Source organism: Seriola dumerili, unplaced genomic scaffold, assembly GCF_002260705.1.
Source record: "Seriola dumerili isolate Sdu_G_001 unplaced genomic scaffold, Sdu_1.0 BDQW01000189.1, whole genome shotgun sequence".
Taxonomy (NCBI): domain Eukaryota; kingdom Metazoa; phylum Chordata; class Actinopteri; order Carangiformes; family Carangidae; genus Seriola; species Seriola dumerili.
Genome location: NW_019174444.1, coordinates 1414214 through 1433913, shown reverse-complemented (window position 1 = coordinate 1433913; position 19700 = coordinate 1414214). Strand labels below are relative to the sequence as shown.

Here is a 19700-nt window from a genome sequence, read left to right as displayed (position 1 = left end):
AGTTTAGCCTCGATCAACAACCCAGATCTTATAGGTAGTTATACAGTCATGATCAGTAACAACAAAGGCTTCAAAGGTTTAACAAAAAGAATTTCTGGACAAAAGAATTTATTTTCTATTTTAAGAGAATGAATGAAGGGCTTAAAGTCTTTCTTGGCCTTACTTGATCTATCACTGCATTACCAGGTTTAAGATTTGTACGAAATCAGTTTTACAACAGAATGACCAGAATAATGTCATAAGCAGTAAAAACTTGTCCTACATGGACAAAGGTTGAAAGGCAGATATGGTCCTTAAAATTTAATTTTTGCACAGTTATATTTAGATAAATGTAATTAACAGCAGTGAAGGTCACAGTTTATCCACATTTTACCACATCACTGAGTGTCAACAATACGTGAGATTTAACATGGGGCATGTGGCAACATTAATGATTCATAACTCCCCCTCCCCCACCCCCACCCTCTAAGATCACACAGTCACTGCTGCTCTTTGCTTCCTCCTCCTCCTCCTCCTCTTCCTCCTTCCCGTTGTCACTCACGGCTGGAGAAACACGCGTTTCATCCACCGGCCTGGTCTCGCTCCGAAAAGACAAAAAAAACGAAGCAGTAAGTAACGTCCACGTTGTCTGACAGCTGGGGTTTCAGTCCGGGTTTTAGTGTAGAGACTCTGTTTGAAAGACATTTTGGGAAATTAACGGATACTCAGTGATTTAGGGACACTGAGGGACAGGGCTTGTGTTAGCCGTTGCTAGCAAGCGGCTAGCTGAATGGGGCAGCTTGCTAGCGCTAACGTTGCCCAGAGCGGCAGTCACGCCGCGCGGCCACCGGCTTCAGTGGCCGGCTGTGACATTTTACATTAACATGAAAATTAAAAACTAATGATTTAGTGATACATTTTAAAACAGTCATGGTTATTGTGGTGTCTCCCGAACTGCGAACCATCAACTGAAGGTATTTCATCCTAGCTAGAAGATGATGAAAGACGGCTAATGTTAAGGTTAGCAGGGCGCACCTTCTGATGATGACAGCTCTGTGGGGGCTCTGAACCGACTTTTAATGACCAACATCTCACACGACAGGCTTCTCCTAATGTCAATACACATTTGTGACCTTTTAGTGAAAGTGCTACGTTATTTTCAAGTGTAAAGTCCTTTAAATTGGCCCTGTTACCTCAGTGAACCTGGGCTTTTTCTTCCAGGGTATATGCAGATTTTGAGACGTATTACTAAAACATTGGTTTAATTTTCATTTAAGTTTTTTAATTGAGAGAAGTCTCATTTTTATAGCCTGCTATAGGCAGTTATTCGGAAAATATTGTAGTATGTGCTTTTAGTAAAAAGTTCTATTTTCCCAGACCTCTGATTTTTATGTGAAATTCATATGGATATTCATAGATAAGTAGGTTATTTTTTTAACTGGTTAATCCTTCTGTCCATTAATCCATCCATGTTGTGGTTGTTGATTAGGTAATGATAGTATTTGTGGAACTATTGTTATATACAGCTGGAAAGGAGTTTATATGTGATATAAATGTCAATAAATTCATGCACTTGGTAAATAACTCTAAGCTGTATCATCCCTAGTGGTTTTAATTGATTGTTTTCATATCTTGTACTATTGTGAAATGAGTGTTAAATATAAGTGCATTAAAAAGGTATTTAGAGATTCTTTAAGTTTACCTGGTGAATACTGCATAAACCCTTTTCAGATTTGGTTATTAGGGTGGCTTAGAGCTGTTAAGATTTAGTATATTTAAAATTAAAACCTAAGAACATAAACAACCGATTATTAAAAAAGAAATTGTCAAACAGTGGTGAGTTAAGTGTCAGCTGTCCTGAAGTGTCATTGAACAAATCACTTTCCTCCACCTGTCCTAAACCTTATAGAGCAGGTACATTGCCCCACAGGTGTCAGTGGGATTAAACATTGTTAATGAAGATGATTGTATCAGACAGCAGTATTTTTGATGTTTCTCCATTTACACCGTTTACAGGAGATAAAATTCGTGAAACTTTGCATTGGTTATTGAAGGTGATTTCCACAATTCATGATTTTATAATGATATTCTTTGAACAGCACCAGGCCATAAGCAAACATTTAAAGGATAATGGTGGTGATATTCAGTATTTTCATAGTGTTAACAAATTACATGAAAAAACCAAAGCCATCAATGAATTGATCACACTAGTAAGTATTGTGTGTGCATCCATAGCCTGATGTAGCTTATTCTCTTCACTATAGAGCCCCATTGTCCAGAGATTATTAAAAAAGGCATCAATGAGCCTCACTGTTGCACTGTATCACATGTTTCTTCATTACCAAGATCACACACACACTCTGTAGTTTATTTTGAGACGATCCCACATTCACTGTCCTGCTGCCAGAAATACTCACTAGTGCACCAAGTCTCTGGCTAAAAATAGTTCCCAACAAATACACTATCAGCATATGTTTAAGTAATGATAACTAAAAACTACAGTGACCAGCTGCTCTAGGAAATTGAGTACTTTTTAAAAGATTACACATCGTTGTCCTCTGTGACCTGGAAATTGATGGTCATGATTTCATAGACCTGTAGTCCTGGTAGTGTAAATACAGCTAGCCACAGCAAAAAATTGTTCCAGTATGTGATTGCGTATGCAGCTGCCAGCATGGCTCAGAATCAGTATTTGAAGTGCTTTTTTCCCCCGTAGTTTTAACATTGCTACTAATTTGCTTGATGGCCTAATTGGACTGAGTTTTGATAAGACTGCTTTAACAGCAAGTGTCCATTTTTGTTGATGGAGAGAAAAAAGATCTGTCCCCTGAGCTTTTCATTTTGGGCCAGGAGGAAAACGGATGACGGGGGAGAGAAGGAGGCTTTGGGATGCATCCAAGTCGTTGCTTGAAGTTTTTGTTAGATTCTTAGCAAATGATACTGAAACCATTTCTCACATTCATCATCACCCAAGACTAAAAGGAGGGAAGTAGGGGGGCATGTTAAGTCTGTAACAAGGCTGACTTTCATGTTGTGGTATTGTTAGAGAAGTCTTTAACATGTTGCTTCTTTCCTCTCATGTTGCATTCAGAATTTGACAAGTGAGTATTCCTTAAAACTTCAACATGTACCTTGTTTGAGTCTTGTGTTTCTTTTTTTGTACGTAGTTGTATCTCCTGTATTGGTTTCAATGTTTTGCAAGATGGTGATTGTTAAATTTCTTTTTCAATGGCTTGCGGTAAACTGGATGAAAAGAACATTTTGAGCATTTGACTTTGATACTAGCTTGAGCTCAGCAACTTTACCACAGAAGGTGAGCTAAGAGCTTGAATACATTTCATCTACCACTTTTTTAATAAAGAAACATTAAGTAGGAAATGAGTTCCCAAAACCAAATTAATTTCAGTGGTGTATTAGTGTTGGATCAAAATTACTAACATGATGAAACGTTAAGGGAATGCATTTCCGGTTTTGCGGCACAATACTGCAACCTCATAAAAACTGCATGGCTTGCTTTTTGTGATTTGTTAATAGAGAATCTCAGTACTTATTGAAACAGTTGGTTTGCATGCACAAACATGTCCGTGATCCATCAGTGTCAGCTTGTGATTTATTTAATTTCATTATCTTTAATATATTGCCTTAGACTCATCACACCCTTTTCTTTTATTGCATGCTTTCATGTCATTTTGTCAAGATTGGTCGACTCTTGCAACTCATTTTTAACACTTTAAAATAACTCTATTTACTGTGGCGAATTTATTATAGAGCTATGGGAAAATAGTTCTACTTTAGACAGGCAAGGTCTTCTAATTTGTTTTGTTCAAAAGCCACTGATTATCATCATCAGTGTGCCTGCAGCAGGATGTCATGAATAATCAAAGCTCTCTCAGGTCCTATTCAGACCTGGCATTAAAATGTGTTTGGGTGATTCCAATCACAAGTGGACTCCTAAGTACGTCACTCAGTCCACACCTGGCATTAAAATGCATCTCCACATGTGTCTCGAGTGACCACTTATGATCGGATCTCATTTCCCCGCTCTACATGCAAATAAACATGTATGTTGTTTTTAGCCAGTCTGTGACATTTGGGTCAAGGAGGGGCTTAATCAGTGCAATAAGGGGCAATGAAATAAGGTTTGAAATGGTAAAAAAAAGAAAAAAAGAAAAGAAAAATCGTTAACGTCAGTTGAGTAGGCAAACCCTCAATATTGCCCACGACACATTTGCATTCACTCTCCTTAAAGACGAGGCCATATGCAGCCCAGACCACCACCCAATGTGGCCGTCCTTGATGTGTCTTGGGTGCATTCACACCTGTACTTGGAGCTGTCCACTTGTGGTCAGATCACCCGAGACCCATGTTAATGTCAGGTCAGAACAGGGCCTTGGTTAACATAATGTTAAGGATCTTCTCCTCTGTAAAAGCATGTTATGGAAACATAATACTGAAACACAGCTATACACAGACATCCATTTAATATGCTCTTGATATTTAACTTTGCAGATTAAGCATAATATCAATAGGGAAGCTAGACTGCTGTTTTTTTTTTTTTTAAAGCAAAAAAGAAAAGAAGAAAATTGTATTTTACGAAAACCCGAGTCACGTCTTCACAAGCAGTGTTGGGTTTTACAAGCACTTACTTGTAAGTCTAAATAGTTCATAGAATCCACTTAGGCAGCAGGAAAAGCTGCAACTTGGGACTGGCATTTTACACTTTTGGCTTCATTCATCTCCAACTGGCATTTAGACTAAAGTCTATGAAAGCCAGAGTTTTCCCATACTTACTTGTACTTTTGAGAGTGTACCAAATTTTTCTCTCCTAGCACTGGTAAGACTAACTCAATGGCTGATGTGTATGATATTCTGGATGAAACTTACTCTTGACAAATAACAAACAAGTAGAGTAATACACCAAACATTTTATTTCATCTGCATGGATTTCTTTTATTTTTGCATGCTTTTTGTGTTTTGTGGGACTGATATGTAGACTGTATTCTGTATCTATTCTGTAAAAGTTAGTGCCTGTAGTGCTGAGTCAAATAGATCAATCCCTTTGTGTCTGTAAACCTTCCTGCATCTCTCTAAATAATCCAAAAGCCTGTACTTGTTGTTCTCCTTTTTTTGTTATTTTTTCCTGCAACGGATCAAAGATGATGTCTAAGAAGATCCCCCAGTGCTCTGCAGCCGATCAGTCAGAGCATGATCCCAACCACTGTCAGGTGGACCGGTCCGCGAACGCAGCACTGGGATGTAGGAACAAGACTGAATCAGGCCAGAGAAACGGAGAGACGGCATCATCCTCCCCAGAGAGTGGTAGCTTGAATGGAGATGGAAAGCGTAGCGGGAAAAGCCGACGCCGCAAGAAACGTTCATCTAATCCTGAGAGCCGCCCTGAAGAGAAGGTAGACAGTAAGACCAAGACTGAAGGGAAGCCCGCCAAAAAGCCGAGCCAGCCATCTGACCCCCGTGCTGGTCTGATGGGTCTACGGTCGGAGTGTGCTAATGTGTGGTTTGAACGCAGCAGCTATGAGCGAGCCGAGAGCCTCTACCAGTGCTGGTTGGCGAACTCTTCCAATGGGACCACCCAATCAAAACGGTCACCTCCGGCACGAGGGAAACACTCAAACTCTCCATCCGCTCCATCTTCAGTCTCAGGACTGGCTTGCCACCATGGCGATCAGGTGGCTTGTCACCATGTTGTCCAGTCAGTGTGGGTGAACAAGGCAACCTTTGACCAAGCAGAACGCCGCTTTGTCGAAGCGTCCATGCAGCCGTCCATTCCAAACTCTCTGAACCTCCCATCCCCACCTAACCGCTCCATTGCACCCAGAACTCCTGATGAAGGATATCAGTCTCTAGTTCCGACTCCTGCGACCCCTGTGATCCAGCAGGCAGCCGTCACACCAACCAATCGACAGTCGATCAACGGATTGCCTCGCATCCCAGTGGAGTTGCTTAGGGATGTGTGGCTGGAGAAACCGCTGTATGACCGTGCGGAAGCCGCCTTTTATCAGAAACTATATGGCAACAATTCCTCCAAGCGCTCCAGCTGCACCTCCACATCCAGAAGTAGCGACCATCCTCAAAGCCTTGTGGAAGAGGAGGAGGAGGAAGAAGACAATGAAGAGGCGGTGGTGGAGGAAAAACGGGTGGTTAAGGAAGGTAAAGCCGAAGTCTTTCACGCTCTGCACCCGATCCAAGAAGAAGAGGAGCCAGCTGAGGTCCCCGAGAAGGAAGCCTCGTCGGGGGCAGGAGTCCGTTACCTCCTTCACCCAGACAGCGAGCGGGTGTGGCTGGACAAGTGGCGTTATGATGCTGCAGAGAGCCGTTTCCATGGATACAGTGGGAATAAAGCTGTGGTGGTGAAGAAAGGTCGCAGGCCAGAGGCTGAGGCCTCACCAGTTGCCTCCACCGCCCCACTGAGGGACAAGTATGACCAAACTGGGAGAATGGAGCCGCTCCAGATGTTTCAGTTCATCTTACATTGTTTTTCTCTTTATGCCATCATGTGTTTCCCTTTTTATTGAATGCGTGAGTTTTTTTGTTTTTCTTTTTTGTTTTTTTTCACCTTCAGCTTTTGTTTTAACATTTGTCTTGGTTCATTCATTCTTTACTCTCTGTGGTATGTTTTTAATTTTTCTGAATGACTGTTTTTATGAACCATTGTTGCGTTTTGCCAACTTTGCTTCATTTAAGGTTTCTTTTGTATAGTTGTGTTGGGATCGTCTGTTTGTGGGGAGTGTAGATAAAAGAATAGATACAATAAGCATTTTACAGCTAATGATTTTAACATTGTGAATATAGATCACATCAGGTGATTTTTAAGTAGAATTTTTTGTAATTAGTCATAACAGATTTGTCTTTTATCTTTCCCTAACCTGCTGTGTCTTGTTCATACATCCCTCTCTTGTCCTTCCTCACTCTCTCCACTGTAGCAACATGAGCGCCGTCGACTTTCTGGCCCAGGAGAAGATCTGGTTCGACAAACCTCGCTATGACGAGGCAGAGAGACGCTTCTATGAGCGCATGAACGGCCCCTCACAACCAACACAGGTACCCACGTTACCTTAGAACTAGAGTTTGTCTTTAAGTTGTCATTCCTACGATATCCTCTCAAGAAGTGCTGATACTAATATCAGGATATGAGGGGAACGTGAACTGAACAAAGATGGCTCCAACCATTTGACCATCACACTCTTGTCTTCTTCTTGTGTATATTTTCGGAATGTACAAGCAGTATTAAATATAAAATTATTATTAAAGTTTAGTTAATTGTTTATTTTTTTACACCACTATTACATGACCTGACATGTTTGTAGATACAAAGAGATTGATATTGAATTTGCCAGACTTGGACAAAGTTGTTTTGATTTTTAAATCTTGTTGCAGTTTATCCACACTGCACACAAAAATCATGTGATGAGATGCGGAGTGAGAGGACAAACAAAAAAAGAAAAGAAATAATATACACTACCAGTCAAAGCTTTTGGAACATCCCAATTTTCCACTTTATATTGAAATTAAAACAGTTAAACAAGTCCAGTGAATAATCTTGAATGGTTGTGTGTTCAATTGTTGAATTGGTCAAATATTGAGATAAAGTTGTCTTTTCTTCAAGTCTTTATTTGTGTTTTGCTTTAATTTCAAATTAAACTGAGGCATTAAACTGTAATTTTCTATAAAAACTGTAAAACCTGAGGTGTTTGGTAGTGTAGCTACAAAGACACATTTTTCATTGAATCTGTAGATATAAATACTGAAACTTTACATAGTAAAGGATGAATCAACATTGACTTCTGTTCATTTTCTTAAAGGATGTTGGAGCTAACACCATTTTGCAAGACATTGCACGGGCCCGAGAAAACATCCAGAAATCTCTTGCAGGAGTAAGTATAATTGTTTGTCTTGTATCTGAGCTGAAGTTATGAGCAATATCTGCCTCTTATCTCATGTTTTCCACTCATTGCAGTCATATACAGACCCCATTTTATGTACAGCACCAAAAACGTCCAAAATAATGTGAATAATGTGTATTTTGTGAAGGTCCTACAGCCACACTGTTAGTCGGGGAAGATGAATTGCAACCAGGGAAACGCCGGTTACATATGTCAGTGTGAATCTGGGAGTCAGTACCTGTGGTTTTAAGTTTACATTTATTATTAATATAATGTGTCAAACTATTTCACACCTTCAAGGTCATGTGGAAATATTATAAACATATAAACGATAACACAGTGAAAACATCATTTTATTTCTAGTGACCAAGTTGTGGTCCTTACTCACAGACAGGTGTAAATATTTGCTGTCAGGTAATCTTGGCCTGTACAGTATGCGTTGTTGGTGCTACGTGTCATTTTGACATTCTTCAGTTTAAACCATGTCCTTTTTTCTACTTTGACCTTTCATAGTTGGATAAAAGCTGATAAGAGTGTTTCTGTAGTTAACACTCAGAAAACCTGTGGTATGTTGAACATGTAATCTGTACATGCTTTGATATGCTTGACAGAATTTATCTTGTTTTATTAGAATAAAGCTGTCGTTCTCTTATCGCTGATTGGTTACAATATTGTAAAGTTTTTCATGTTGATTTCCTGAAAGAATAAGCTGTCTATTCAGCTCAAGCCATACAAAGGTTCCTGCTTTAAGACACATAACTGTGATTTAGTGTGTGTAAACATCTGCTTTTAGTCTGATGTTTTTCCATAACCTCCCAGCTCTATGTTGTTCCCTGTTTCCGTTATGTACACTCCTGAGTAGCTCTCCTTCAGCTTGTACCTCATCCAGTTCTTTTCCTGGATTTTTCCCTCTTCCTTCAAACCTGAAATCCCCTCCTCCTCTTCCTGCTCCTCGTACTCCTCCTACCCTCCCCCAGCTGAAGACTACACTGTGTAAGAGAGGAACTGGTCAACCTCCCATAAGCCAACACTCCCAGCTTGTAAGTGCCACCGAGGTTTGTGTGTCACTGGAAGCACGGCTGCTGCCAACTGCTTTGTCAGTGGACCTTGCTGACACCCACGCTCCAGTTTGAGTTCATTAGAGTTCAACCTTTAGTCAAGTAGCTGCTTATCACCTTTATATTTCAATCAGCTCCTGTAATTCTGCTGGTTATAGGTGCTGTTGACACTGGCTGTGTGTTGTGTGCTGTGGTCACAGTCCTGGGTTTGACGAAGGTGCTGGTTTGTTCATTAGCTGTTGCTCTCACTAAACTGTTCTTCCTCTCTTGTGTCTTCATTGTGCAGAGCACCAGCAGCAGCAGCGCCGCTGATCAAGGAGAAATCATCTCTCGCATCAAGAGCCTAGAGCTGGAGAACCAAAGCTTACACAAAGGTCAGTTTGTTTGTCGTCTTTGATCAAATATTCATGCATTTTGTTTTCTTTATGTGTGTGAAGGCAAATTTTAGTGTCCATAGACAGTGTGTGGATATTACTAGATCTGCTACTTGCAAATTGTAAGCATCAAATACAGTGATGACATGATTATAATTATAAATGACTGAAAACATTGTGGATAGCAGCTTCTCCAATATGAGGCTTTGCAGCTTTTCCCTGTCTTATCAATGTAAACTATCAGTTTTTTCAAACTGTTGTTCATATTTTACAGACTAAACAGTGGACTCACTGAAAAAGGAAGATAAATGATCATATTTGTTGCATAATTTCTTGAGGCCCTAATCAATTAATTTATGTTTGCTGTATCGGTCTGTCCATGTAAAGAATGACAAATGGTCTTCAGAATTAAGCAGAGCCCAAACCGCTTATTTTATACGAAGAACTTAGAGATTTATTTTAAATGTATATGAAATAGAGAAAAGCTATAATCCTCATATTTGAGAAGGTCTGGCCCAGGTGTAGCACATCAGGCTGATCCGAATCCCTGCATTCAGTGCCTGAAAGAAGAGCAAAAAAAAGAAATAGGGACACCTAGTGCCCTGGTGGAGGGGTCATCACACTTAGTATACCATGACATTTTTATGACATAGTATACTATGACATTTTTATAACTTATGATGTCTAATGACTTACTATCCTATGACATTTTTGGATGGACTTCAACAGTGGGGCCAGCCCTATAATTGCGAATTTCCCCTGATCCCTTTTGCTGCGTGTCATCCTCTTTCTCTCCAGTCTTCCTGTCTATCTATCGCACTATGGCTGTAATAAAGGCAAAAGCCTGAAAAAATAACTTTAAAAAAAGAGTCCGTCTCTCTTAACTACCTCTCTGGGTGTTTATAAGTAGGAGGTCCAGCCACATACAAGGTTTTGACCTAGCCTAGTTTATATATAAGACTCATTGACACTGGTCTTGTTTCTTTAGTGGTGGATAACTTAAGGGCAGCGCTTTCCAAACTGGAATGTCGGGTAGCGGTTCTGGAGAAATCTCCTGCAGCTGTGACCTCGGCTCCCGCCCATTCTGTCCCTTACACAAATGTGAGTTTCTACCGAAAGTTTCTGTCAGTTCAGTAATCGTTTGCTTTTGTTTTAGTAGCATGTATGAGTAATCAAGGTTTCTCCTCTCAGGGCACTACCGTCCAGCAGAAAACCAGTGCCCCAGTTAAGGAGGAGGAGGAGGAGGACGACGACGATGACATTGATCTGTTTGGTAGTGATGAAGACGAAGAGGCAGATAAACTGAAAGAGCAGAGATTGAAAGAGTACACAGAGAAGAAGGCCAAGAAACCCACCATCATCGCCAAGTCCTCCATCTTATTGGATGTCAAACCTGTAAGCCTGTCCTAATTTGACATCTCCCACAGGAGCTTAAAACTATAAAGAGAAAAAAAACATGCACAATGAAATCTCTTCAACTGATTGTCCACTATTAATCCGGTCTTTTATCACCGTCCCCCTCCTGTGTTTTTCAGTGGGATGATGAAACAGACATGGCGAAGCTGGAGGAGTGTGTGCGCTCAGTTCAGGCTGACGGTCTGTTATGGGGCACATCCAAGCTGGTTCCTGTGGGTTACGGCATCAAGAAGCTCCAGATTGCATGTGTGGTGGAGGACGACAAGGTGGGAACAGACTTGCTTGAGGAGGAGATCACCAAGTTTGAAGACTATGTAAGTACAGTTCAGTGTTTTCTATAAAGTCACACACAGTAACAGACGTGAAGTGAGCAACAGAAACTTCCTTAATATCTGAGTGAAATAATTGCAAAAACTGTGAGACATCAGGTTGACTGCAAACAGATTTACCAATTCAATTAGACAAACCCAGTACTGCTCCTCACTGTGACCACTGTACATGATGCAGCTCCACACTCATAGACTTAAAACTCACAAACTCAAAGGCTCTTTGTGAACTTGCTTTTTATTCTGATGGGTAATATTTAAAGACACCAACCAAATAAATAACCAGACCGGTAAAAAAAAAAAAAAATTTCAGTTGCCAGTTTAAGGTACACCTAGCTGAAACTTGTACAGTTTAAGACAATAGTACAGCATGAAATGGTACTTTTCTATAAAGGTTAAGTTTTTTTTGCATTTGGGATGAGTTCATTCAACTTTCTTTTAGGAGGATGTTGTTTGTGGTGCTTTTGAATTGTGTTATACAAAAGCCTTCAAAATAACAAAGTGCTGCTGTGGACAGGGCCATCTGCAAAAACATGTTTTAGCCACTTTGATAAAATTCCAATATCAGTTGAAGTGTGCACTTTCTTTTGAATATATTCACCACTTATCTACAGCATGTTCTGTAGGTGCGCTTGAGCGTAGAAATACGGTAGTTCAATTCAGAAAATATTCCAAATAAAGTGTTAACTCCTACTGACATTAAAGGTCTCTGTGGCCATTTTTCAAAGTGGCTAAAACACATTTTTACAGATGACCCCGTCCACAGCAGCACATCACTCAGCTGCTGTGTCGGTACTCCTGCTGCTTCTCTAAACTGGTAGTGCATCTGAATACACTGAATATAGATAACTACCTCTCACAACCCCACGTTAAATAACCTGAATTATCACTTTAAGCCAGATGTACCTATTTAACTGGCAACTATTACATGTCAGTGAATCTGCTTCACAGGCCAATGAAGCAAAAACAAAAGATGAAATATTATAGTACAATACAGCAACAGCTTTTCAGGATAAATCTGATTTCACCGTGTGCATTATAAATACTGTTACATTTGAAATCTTGTTTGCAGTCTCTAAGCTCAAGTCTTACCTTTTTGCTCTGTTTCAGGTCCAGAGTGTCGATGTAGCAGCCTTTAACAAGATCTGATCCTAGTGTGTCTGTTTCTGTCTTTCGTCACGCCTTGTTTCTCTGCTGATTATGTCAACGGTTAATAATAATAATAAAATCCAACTCTAGCACTGAAGCTACTGTGTGTGTTCTTACCCCAGGTTATATATAGAGTCAGTTCACCAAAGTGACAAAAGCATTTTCTCACCTACCACTGTTTTGGTTTTTGTTTGTGGTGCTTAAGCTTTAGCAACATTTCTTTCCAAAAACAATGACCCGAAACCTGTACTACGAAGCAGGATTCGAGGTAACTTCAGGTTTAACTCTGGGTTTTCAGTCCTACGACAGTGGTTCACTTGCTACCGGGGTAAATCACCATGGGAACTTATGCTGAACTCTGAAGTTAACCTGCACCGGAGCAGTGGGACCAGTGTAAAACTGACCACAACTGGAATAAAAACTAAACTATACAAATATTATAAATGAACATTTCAGTCAGTCTGACTCATCTGACATCAACTACGTCTCTTTTCTTTCTCTCCTCTCAGCAGCAGTAGACATGGAAATATTTTTTATGTGATCATATTGTTTACATCTCACCTTGTTGACTTTCACTTTTGAACATGGTTATAACCAAACTTAACGGCAAGTATCAGCGTTTCTTCTCATATTAACTTCATTCATGGTTCAGACAATGTTGCTTATAATTAACAACTCCGCCTTTTTCACATGAACACGCTTGTAACTGGACAGGTAAACCCAGGGTTAACTGAGCCAGCTTTGTAGTACAGGTTATTCAGGACAGCCAATGTTAGGTTCAGTTAGCCCAGATAACTGATGCCAAATAGTGTCGGAGAATAAATGTTGTCGAACTAGTTGAGAGCCTGTTAGTGAGGCCTCATGAGTCAGAGACAAACTCAGCTGTTTGTTTTGCTTCACAGGAAAACACGTCTCTGATCCCAGTTAAAGGGCAGTGCAGTCAATGAGGTATCAAGTATTACATGGTGACAGTGTTATACAGTTATAATATTCATATACAGCATATATAGTTTTTAATAATAGAGCCTAACTGATTAACAAATATTGGCCAAAATAAACCAATATTTAATCTTGGGGTTTTTTCTTTTTTTTTTTTTAACTATAAACATATAATACAACAAAAATATATTAAAGTAGAAATAACTAAAAGGTTCAAGTATAAAAATCAGAACTACAATAAACAAGTTTTATGTATATTAAAGATTAAATGTAGCACGGACAATTCTTTTACCTGCCCTCTCTTATTTCTATCTATATGATGCAAGCTACATGAGAGATATTGAAAAGGCCATTTCAGAACATGAATTTCTGTGCAAGTGTATTATTTGGTCATTTTACCAATAATGATTTCATAGGCAGCTGATAAATCAGTTGGGCTCTAGTCAGTACCTGAGTCAGTTTAACATATAATATGTATAACATTAAAAGCTGAAGAAAGCATAACTGACCATACAGAGTGTTGATGTCTTGAAGCCTGTGCTCCCATCAGTCCACGGTGCAGAAGGTGATGGTGGATTTGGCTCCGAGCCACACTGCCGGGTACAGAGGCTGGGTGAAGCAGCTCTTCACCATGTGCAGGAGGTGGACTCCTTTGGGCGTCACCATGTAGAAGCAGAGCAGCCCCACATCGTGGTCCAGAAACACCCCAATCCTGCGGGAAGCCGAGCCGGAGACAACCGCCACCGGCTGCGCCTCACTTCCATGGCAGAAGGTGAAGGAGGAGGGGCTGCAGCGAAGACTCCATGAGAGGGAGTTGTGTCCCAGCCTGCAGTCATTGGATGATCCCTGATGACACATAACAAGACCAAATTAAACCTGATTTCATCATCATCAATTTTATTTATTTTCTCTGTGACACACTGAGGGGTGACCCTCATTTTCAATGATGCCGAGATTACATGATTACAAGACTACGAATTCCCAGACTACCTTTCTTCTGATGCTCTCGTAGGTGAGCCCCAGTTCCACCTGTTGTCCGTCCCACTCGGCCTCCCAGTAGCTGCGGCCCTGCAGTCCCTCACGGCACAGGACTTGGCCCCAGGTGTCAAAGCGATCAGGGTGGTCTGGGTAGGTGTGATACTCTCCGGTTCGACTAACCACACGGTTCCCCTCAGTCAGAGAAAGCTCCCTGTGTGCGGTGAAAGGGTCCAGAGACAGCGGACTGAAGTCTGCGAAGGAAAAGAACACACAGACGGGCTTCAAGAGGACTGGATAGTTAGAGTGCTGGTTTAGACAGATAGACAGGACTGGTGCTACTCACACTGAAGGAGATCATTCCTGTTGTCCAAAGCAGGGACGTGTGCAGAACCAACAGGCTTCACTGCAGCATGAGTGAAAGGAAAGGGGGGAAAAAAGAAATCATGAAACTATGCTGTGTGAGGCACATTTTCTCTGTCATAAATAAAAATGAACCATGGCTGAATATACAAGCTATGTTGTGTTGTGCTGCAACAGCAACTATTGTACATTTGCACAATGAGCTTAAAGCCTAAAGAAGGTGCCAGGAAGAGACACAATTTCACAACAACTGCAACAGTGTGTGGGAGAAGCGCCCCCACCAGTCCACAGTATGACAGTTTTACAGTGCCACTATAGTTAACACACCGTGCTTTAGCCTGGGTTCATTAAAAGATGCAAATGTGTGCCCTGACTGTAAGAACATACCTAATAATACTGGGGCAAACTAGGTTTACCAATTCATGAGCTTTGTGCGTCACCATGGGAACAGGTTCTTTCAACCACATTATTCTCCCTGTCAGGAATCATGGAGGTGAGATGACATCATCATTACCCAACCAATCCAACTGAGCGCCTTAGAGATAAACATGAGCATAGCAGTGGAAGGAAGGAGCATCCACCCATCAACAGTGACAGTTTAGTTGGAGTTTGAGTTTCTAGAACGTAAATTCAGTGTTAAAGGTCCCACATTTGACACTCTTCCTGTGCTTTATTTGAAGTGTTGATCATAAGAAGATATATTTATGGTTTTAAGAACCAAAAAACGTCTCAGTGTAGTTTTACATCTCCTCTCTCAGGCTTCTCTCTGGAGCTCTAGTAACAACAGGTCAGTGAGCCAATCAGAAGAGAGGAGGCTCTGATCCTCTCTTCTGAATAAAACTATAGCAGATTTAGGGCAGGGCTTGGGGCATGGCTGAGAGGAGTGACTGCTTTGTTGTGACATCAAAGTTACAGAAGTCCTGACGGCTGGTTTTAAGGCTCAGTTTCTGAATACAGGCTGTGTGCATTTCTCTGACGACTGAGGCTTTGATACTTTCACAGTATTAATATAGAACCTAGACCTGCTTCATAATCAAGCAACACATGGATATCTACCCTTATACTATATGGAGACTTAATCAAAGTCAAGTCTTACAAGACATATGACATTTGCATTTTAAATTTCTACTTGAATAATTTGCACATTGCTCTTTGCTGAGATGTGGACTCTACAATTTTTATCAGAAATGAAATGACACCAGTTATTGCAGCTTTAAAGAGCGAAGGGTTTTTTTTTCTGGTCACTGATTGTATATCAGCCATTTTATATAATACTGAAGAAACACAACTGGTGATGTAAGATACACTTACCTTTGTTGGCCTTCTCTATCTGCAGGATGCTCACAGTTTTCACTGTGAAAACAGGACATCAATTGTCAGCACTTACACAGACTGAATACAAATGTTCATCCTGATATAATAAGTTAATATTAAACTAAAAGCAAGATGCATGTAACACACCTGCAGAGGTGACACTTGGGAATTCTCTGAGATACAGAGTCTGTAGTTGCTCTTTCAGGTCTGAGACGGCTCTCCTCACAGGCCCGAAGGAAACATGTGGACTGACCGTTAGAGAGCCGCTTCCTCCTGTAGGGACTGGACTGCAGTAAGACTGACACATCTGCAGGTGAAGACACAGACCCAGCAATCAGCACTGAACTCACATACAAGTCAGTTTCTTAACTGTTAATATGAAATATTGCATATTACTCACCTGTGTGATCAGGTGTTGGTCCTGGCTGTGTGAAAGCCTCTCCAGCTCGACGTCTCTCCTCCTCAGATCTGAGATCTGCTGCTCCAGACGATGCAGCTGGTTCTCAGCTCGAGTCACTTCAGCCTTTTCCTGAGCTCTGATGAGCTCCTTCATCTCGACACGGCGCCGCTCCACAAACTCCAGCAGCTCTGAGAAGATCCTGCTGCTGTCCTTCACCGCCGCTTTGGCCAGACGCTGAGGAAACAAACACCAACACGCTCATGTGTTACTCAGTATATCTGTGCCAGGTAAAGAATATGAAAGCTGTTTTCATCATGGTTTTTATATTGTGATTCAAGTTTACCCTGATTAAGCAATATGTAAAATGCATAGATATGATAATAATGTCAATTTTAATATAAGTGATAGAGTTGACTGGCGCATTACACTCTTTTGTGCTGATTAGTCATTTAACTTAACTTAATTTCACTAATCATCTTAAAATAGCAAAAATGTGATGGTTACATGAATTTGAGGAGTTGTTCCTCAGCACTGATGTCAGCTGAGTGTTGATTTCAGTTTTAAAGAAATCACTTTGAGTAACTTGTGATGAGCATTAGTCATTATTTTGACATTTCATAGACTAAAAAATAAAGTGATTGAAAAAAAATAGTATAAATGTATCAACTGTGTACAATTTTTATTTTATATTTTTAAATCAAAAAGACAGTACCCTTTAGTCACTGAGGCATTTCAGCAGTACATTATTATATCTGATAACTGTAGCTTCTTAATTACTGACCTAGAAACAGTGAGGACTCTTAAATGTTTCTGAATTCCTCAGACTTTCTGATTTCAATGTGGTCTCAGACTTTTGGATCTCACTGTATATAGTATGATTCTATTTTACAGTAGTTTTTAATTTTTAAGTATATACAACTTTTTTCTAACTGAGTGTTGAGCAATTGTAATGAAACAATTTCCCTGTGGGGATCATTAAAGTGTTTCTGATTCTGATTCATATGCAAATGTCTGCACCGTGCTGCTGCAAACAGTTACTCTGTATCTGAAGGTGAAGTTTTGGTGTGAACATGAACTTTTGTTTTGTTCATAATGATTCAGCTGAACACACACTGACAGAAAGACCAAGGGAAGGCGGGTCATGGTGACATCACCTATGGTGGCATTACATAAAGATTGTGATGAATAAACATGAACAGTGCATTTGTACTGTACTGCTTCGCTGAGGTTGAACGTGCAAAAGCAGCACAGGCAGCAGTTAAAGTGAAGTTACTTGCACTGTGACATTCAGCGTCTCGTCTACTCACAGAAAAGGACTGAAGAGTTTGTTTCAGCAGCTGATGTTCCAGCTCCCTGTCTTTGATTTGCTGTGTGAGACGTCTCCGTGTTTCCCCCAGAAGCCTCTGACACAGAGACATGACAATGTGTTCATGTAAAATACTTTGTTAAAAGCTAAAGAGAAAACAATGGTAAAGAAGGTTAGTGCCAACTCCTCACCTCTCCATGAGTCCTCTCAGGATGAACTGAAGACACGTCAAAGGTGGCGTGCACAAAGCCTGTGTCCCCCTCAAAGCCACCCTCATCATACAGAGGAGCAGCTGAGGGGCCCTTATTTAGTTTGACAGCACTGAGACTCTGCAGCATCTCCACCAGCAGGTTGTTCCTGCCCAGGGCGGGTCTGGGACTGAAGCTGGCTCTGCACTGAGGACAACTGCAGACCGGCTGACGGTCCCAGTAGTCAGTCAGGCAGCGCATGCAGTAGCTGTGGCCGCACGGGATAGTGACTGGATCTTTGAGGAGCTCCAGACAGATGGAGCAGCTGAACTGGACTGGGTCTACACCGAGAGGGGCCTGAGCCATCGTAGCTGGAGGAAACTGGACAGAGAGACGGACGGTAAGAGACTCTTAAGACTTTAGAAAAGCAAGAGACTGATAAGGACTGCACAGCCCTATTAAAGACACTTGTGTGCATTTTTTGTCAAAATGTAAGAGTCTAAGTTTTTATATCATATAAAACGGCAGTGAGGACATGTCGACCTGACATGCTGTTTTTCTGTAAAGCACCTTGTAACTTGAAAATGCTATAAAAATAAAGTTTATTATTATATTATACGATGTGATGTGCATTTTGGTTTTATTCTAATACAGGCTTTGCAAATGTGCTTTGAGACTGGAAACGCATACACAACATGCAACCGTCAGTATGCACACATTGCATTTTGGTGAGAATCAAGGAATCCGAACAAAATGTTGTTTTACAAAAAATCTTAAGTTAAGATTTTTTTTAAAACGACTTTTCCAAGGGCAACAGTGAACTTTCATTCATAAAATGTTCTTATTTCACTGAAAACCTTTGTTTTATTGCTTTTATACGGTTTTTCATCACATTTGCACACTGCTATTTTAATAACATCAGCCAAAACCATGAATTTAAGGGGACTCACAATAATATAAGAGAACACAGTGCAATAATACACAGCTTCCGCTTCAGTATTTCCAGGCAACTTACACTGCTAAATGATCTAATAATTATGATCAGCTTGGGATGTGGGACACTTGGGTAAGTGTACATATATTTCATAGTTTATCTAATTTAAACATTTTTTAATCACTTCCGCCGCAGCGTGTCATGATGTGAAATGTTTGTTTATCAGGAAGTAGGGGTGTAACGCCCCAATTTTAAATTTAAACGTCACATTTCGTCACAGCATCACATTAAACTTATAACAAAGAAAACGTCGTGTTGCGTTTACTGTCCTGGAAACTTAATCAAATTATTTGTTAGTTTAAAACCCCCTGTTTTTTTACTGACCTGATGCTCTGCAGGCAGCTGGAGAAACAGGAAACAACGACGGACTAAGAACAGAGAAGAGAATGAAAACAAGGGAGAAAAGAAAGAGTTAAGTTTGTTTGACTGCCCCCTGCAGGTGAAACACTGAATCACAGCTTTTATACCAAACAGCAGCGTACTGTTGGCTGTTTATCTTACATATACTGTAAATTTAACAGTAAGCAAAATTAAACATACATACAAATACAAAACTTAAGTATATAAAATACATCACATCGTTGAAATTAAACAAGTATAAAGTGTTAGAAAGAGTGTTTGGTTGGGAGCCAGATGTCCATGAACTGTTATTCATTCAAGCAGACACATTTCCCCTCGAAGCCTCTCACAATTTCATTTCAATAACTTTTTGAGGCCCAAAGAGGTAAAAGAATCTCTCACAAAAAAGTTAAGACAGATTCGTGTTACAGATCTTTGTTTTTCTTCTTTCCTAGCTTAAAACACTACTCAAAAAATACTTGTATAAAGCAGCTTTTAATTCTTGATTTCAATGCTTTTGTCTTTGGTTTCTTTTTGCTTTTGGTTTTATTTTCTTTGTCTACATTGTTTTAATGCACATATTTGTAATTCTCCCTGTTATACTTGACTTGCTAATTTACACGTTGCCTCTCTTCTCTGTCTTTTATTGTTGTTTTTATGTTTGTACAGCACTTTCTAA

The 19700-nt window shown here is 40.3% G+C and overlaps 2 protein-coding genes across 4 annotated transcripts; one reads left to right on the top strand and one right to left on the bottom strand.

Annotated features, from left to right (window-relative positions):
- The first annotated feature begins 500 nt into the window (after window positions 1-500).
- eef1d (eukaryotic translation elongation factor 1 delta) lies at window positions 501-12300 on the top strand. 2 transcript variants are annotated; one of them, XM_022753049.1, is made up of 9 exons: window positions 501-608; window positions 6921-7038; window positions 7800-7871; window positions 8858-8920; window positions 9225-9312; window positions 10301-10413; window positions 10504-10707; window positions 10848-11042; window positions 12165-12300. In XM_022753049.1, the coding sequence occupies exons 2-9, from the start codon at window positions 6925-6927 to the stop codon at window positions 12201-12203; spliced, it is 888 nt and encodes a 295-aa protein (XP_022608770.1). In that variant the 5' UTR covers window positions 501-608; window positions 6921-6924; the 3' UTR covers window positions 12204-12300. The 2 variants fall into 2 exon arrangements, with proteins under 2 accessions (XP_022608770.1, XP_022608771.1); XM_022753050.1 differs by lacking the exon at window positions 8858-8920.
- Window positions 9826-17967, bottom strand: LOC111227519 (tripartite motif-containing protein 16-like). 2 transcript variants are annotated; one of them, XM_022753048.1, is made up of 9 exons: window positions 17692-17967; window positions 17502-17597; window positions 16195-16428; window positions 15942-16101; window positions 15792-15833; window positions 14464-14523; window positions 14133-14371; window positions 13652-13988; window positions 9826-9872 (listed from the first exon to the last, which is right to left on the bottom strand). In XM_022753048.1, exons 1-8 carry the CDS (start codon window positions 17947-17949, stop codon window positions 13689-13691), a joined length of 1389 nt encoding a protein of 462 aa, XP_022608769.1. In that variant the 5' UTR covers window positions 17950-17967; the 3' UTR covers window positions 9826-9872; window positions 13652-13688. The 2 variants fall into 2 exon arrangements, with proteins under 2 accessions (XP_022608769.1, XP_022608768.1); XM_022753047.1 differs by lacking the exon at window positions 9826-9872 and having other exon boundaries at window positions 13496-13988.
- Between the last annotated feature and the right edge of the window lie 1733 nt (window positions 17968-19700).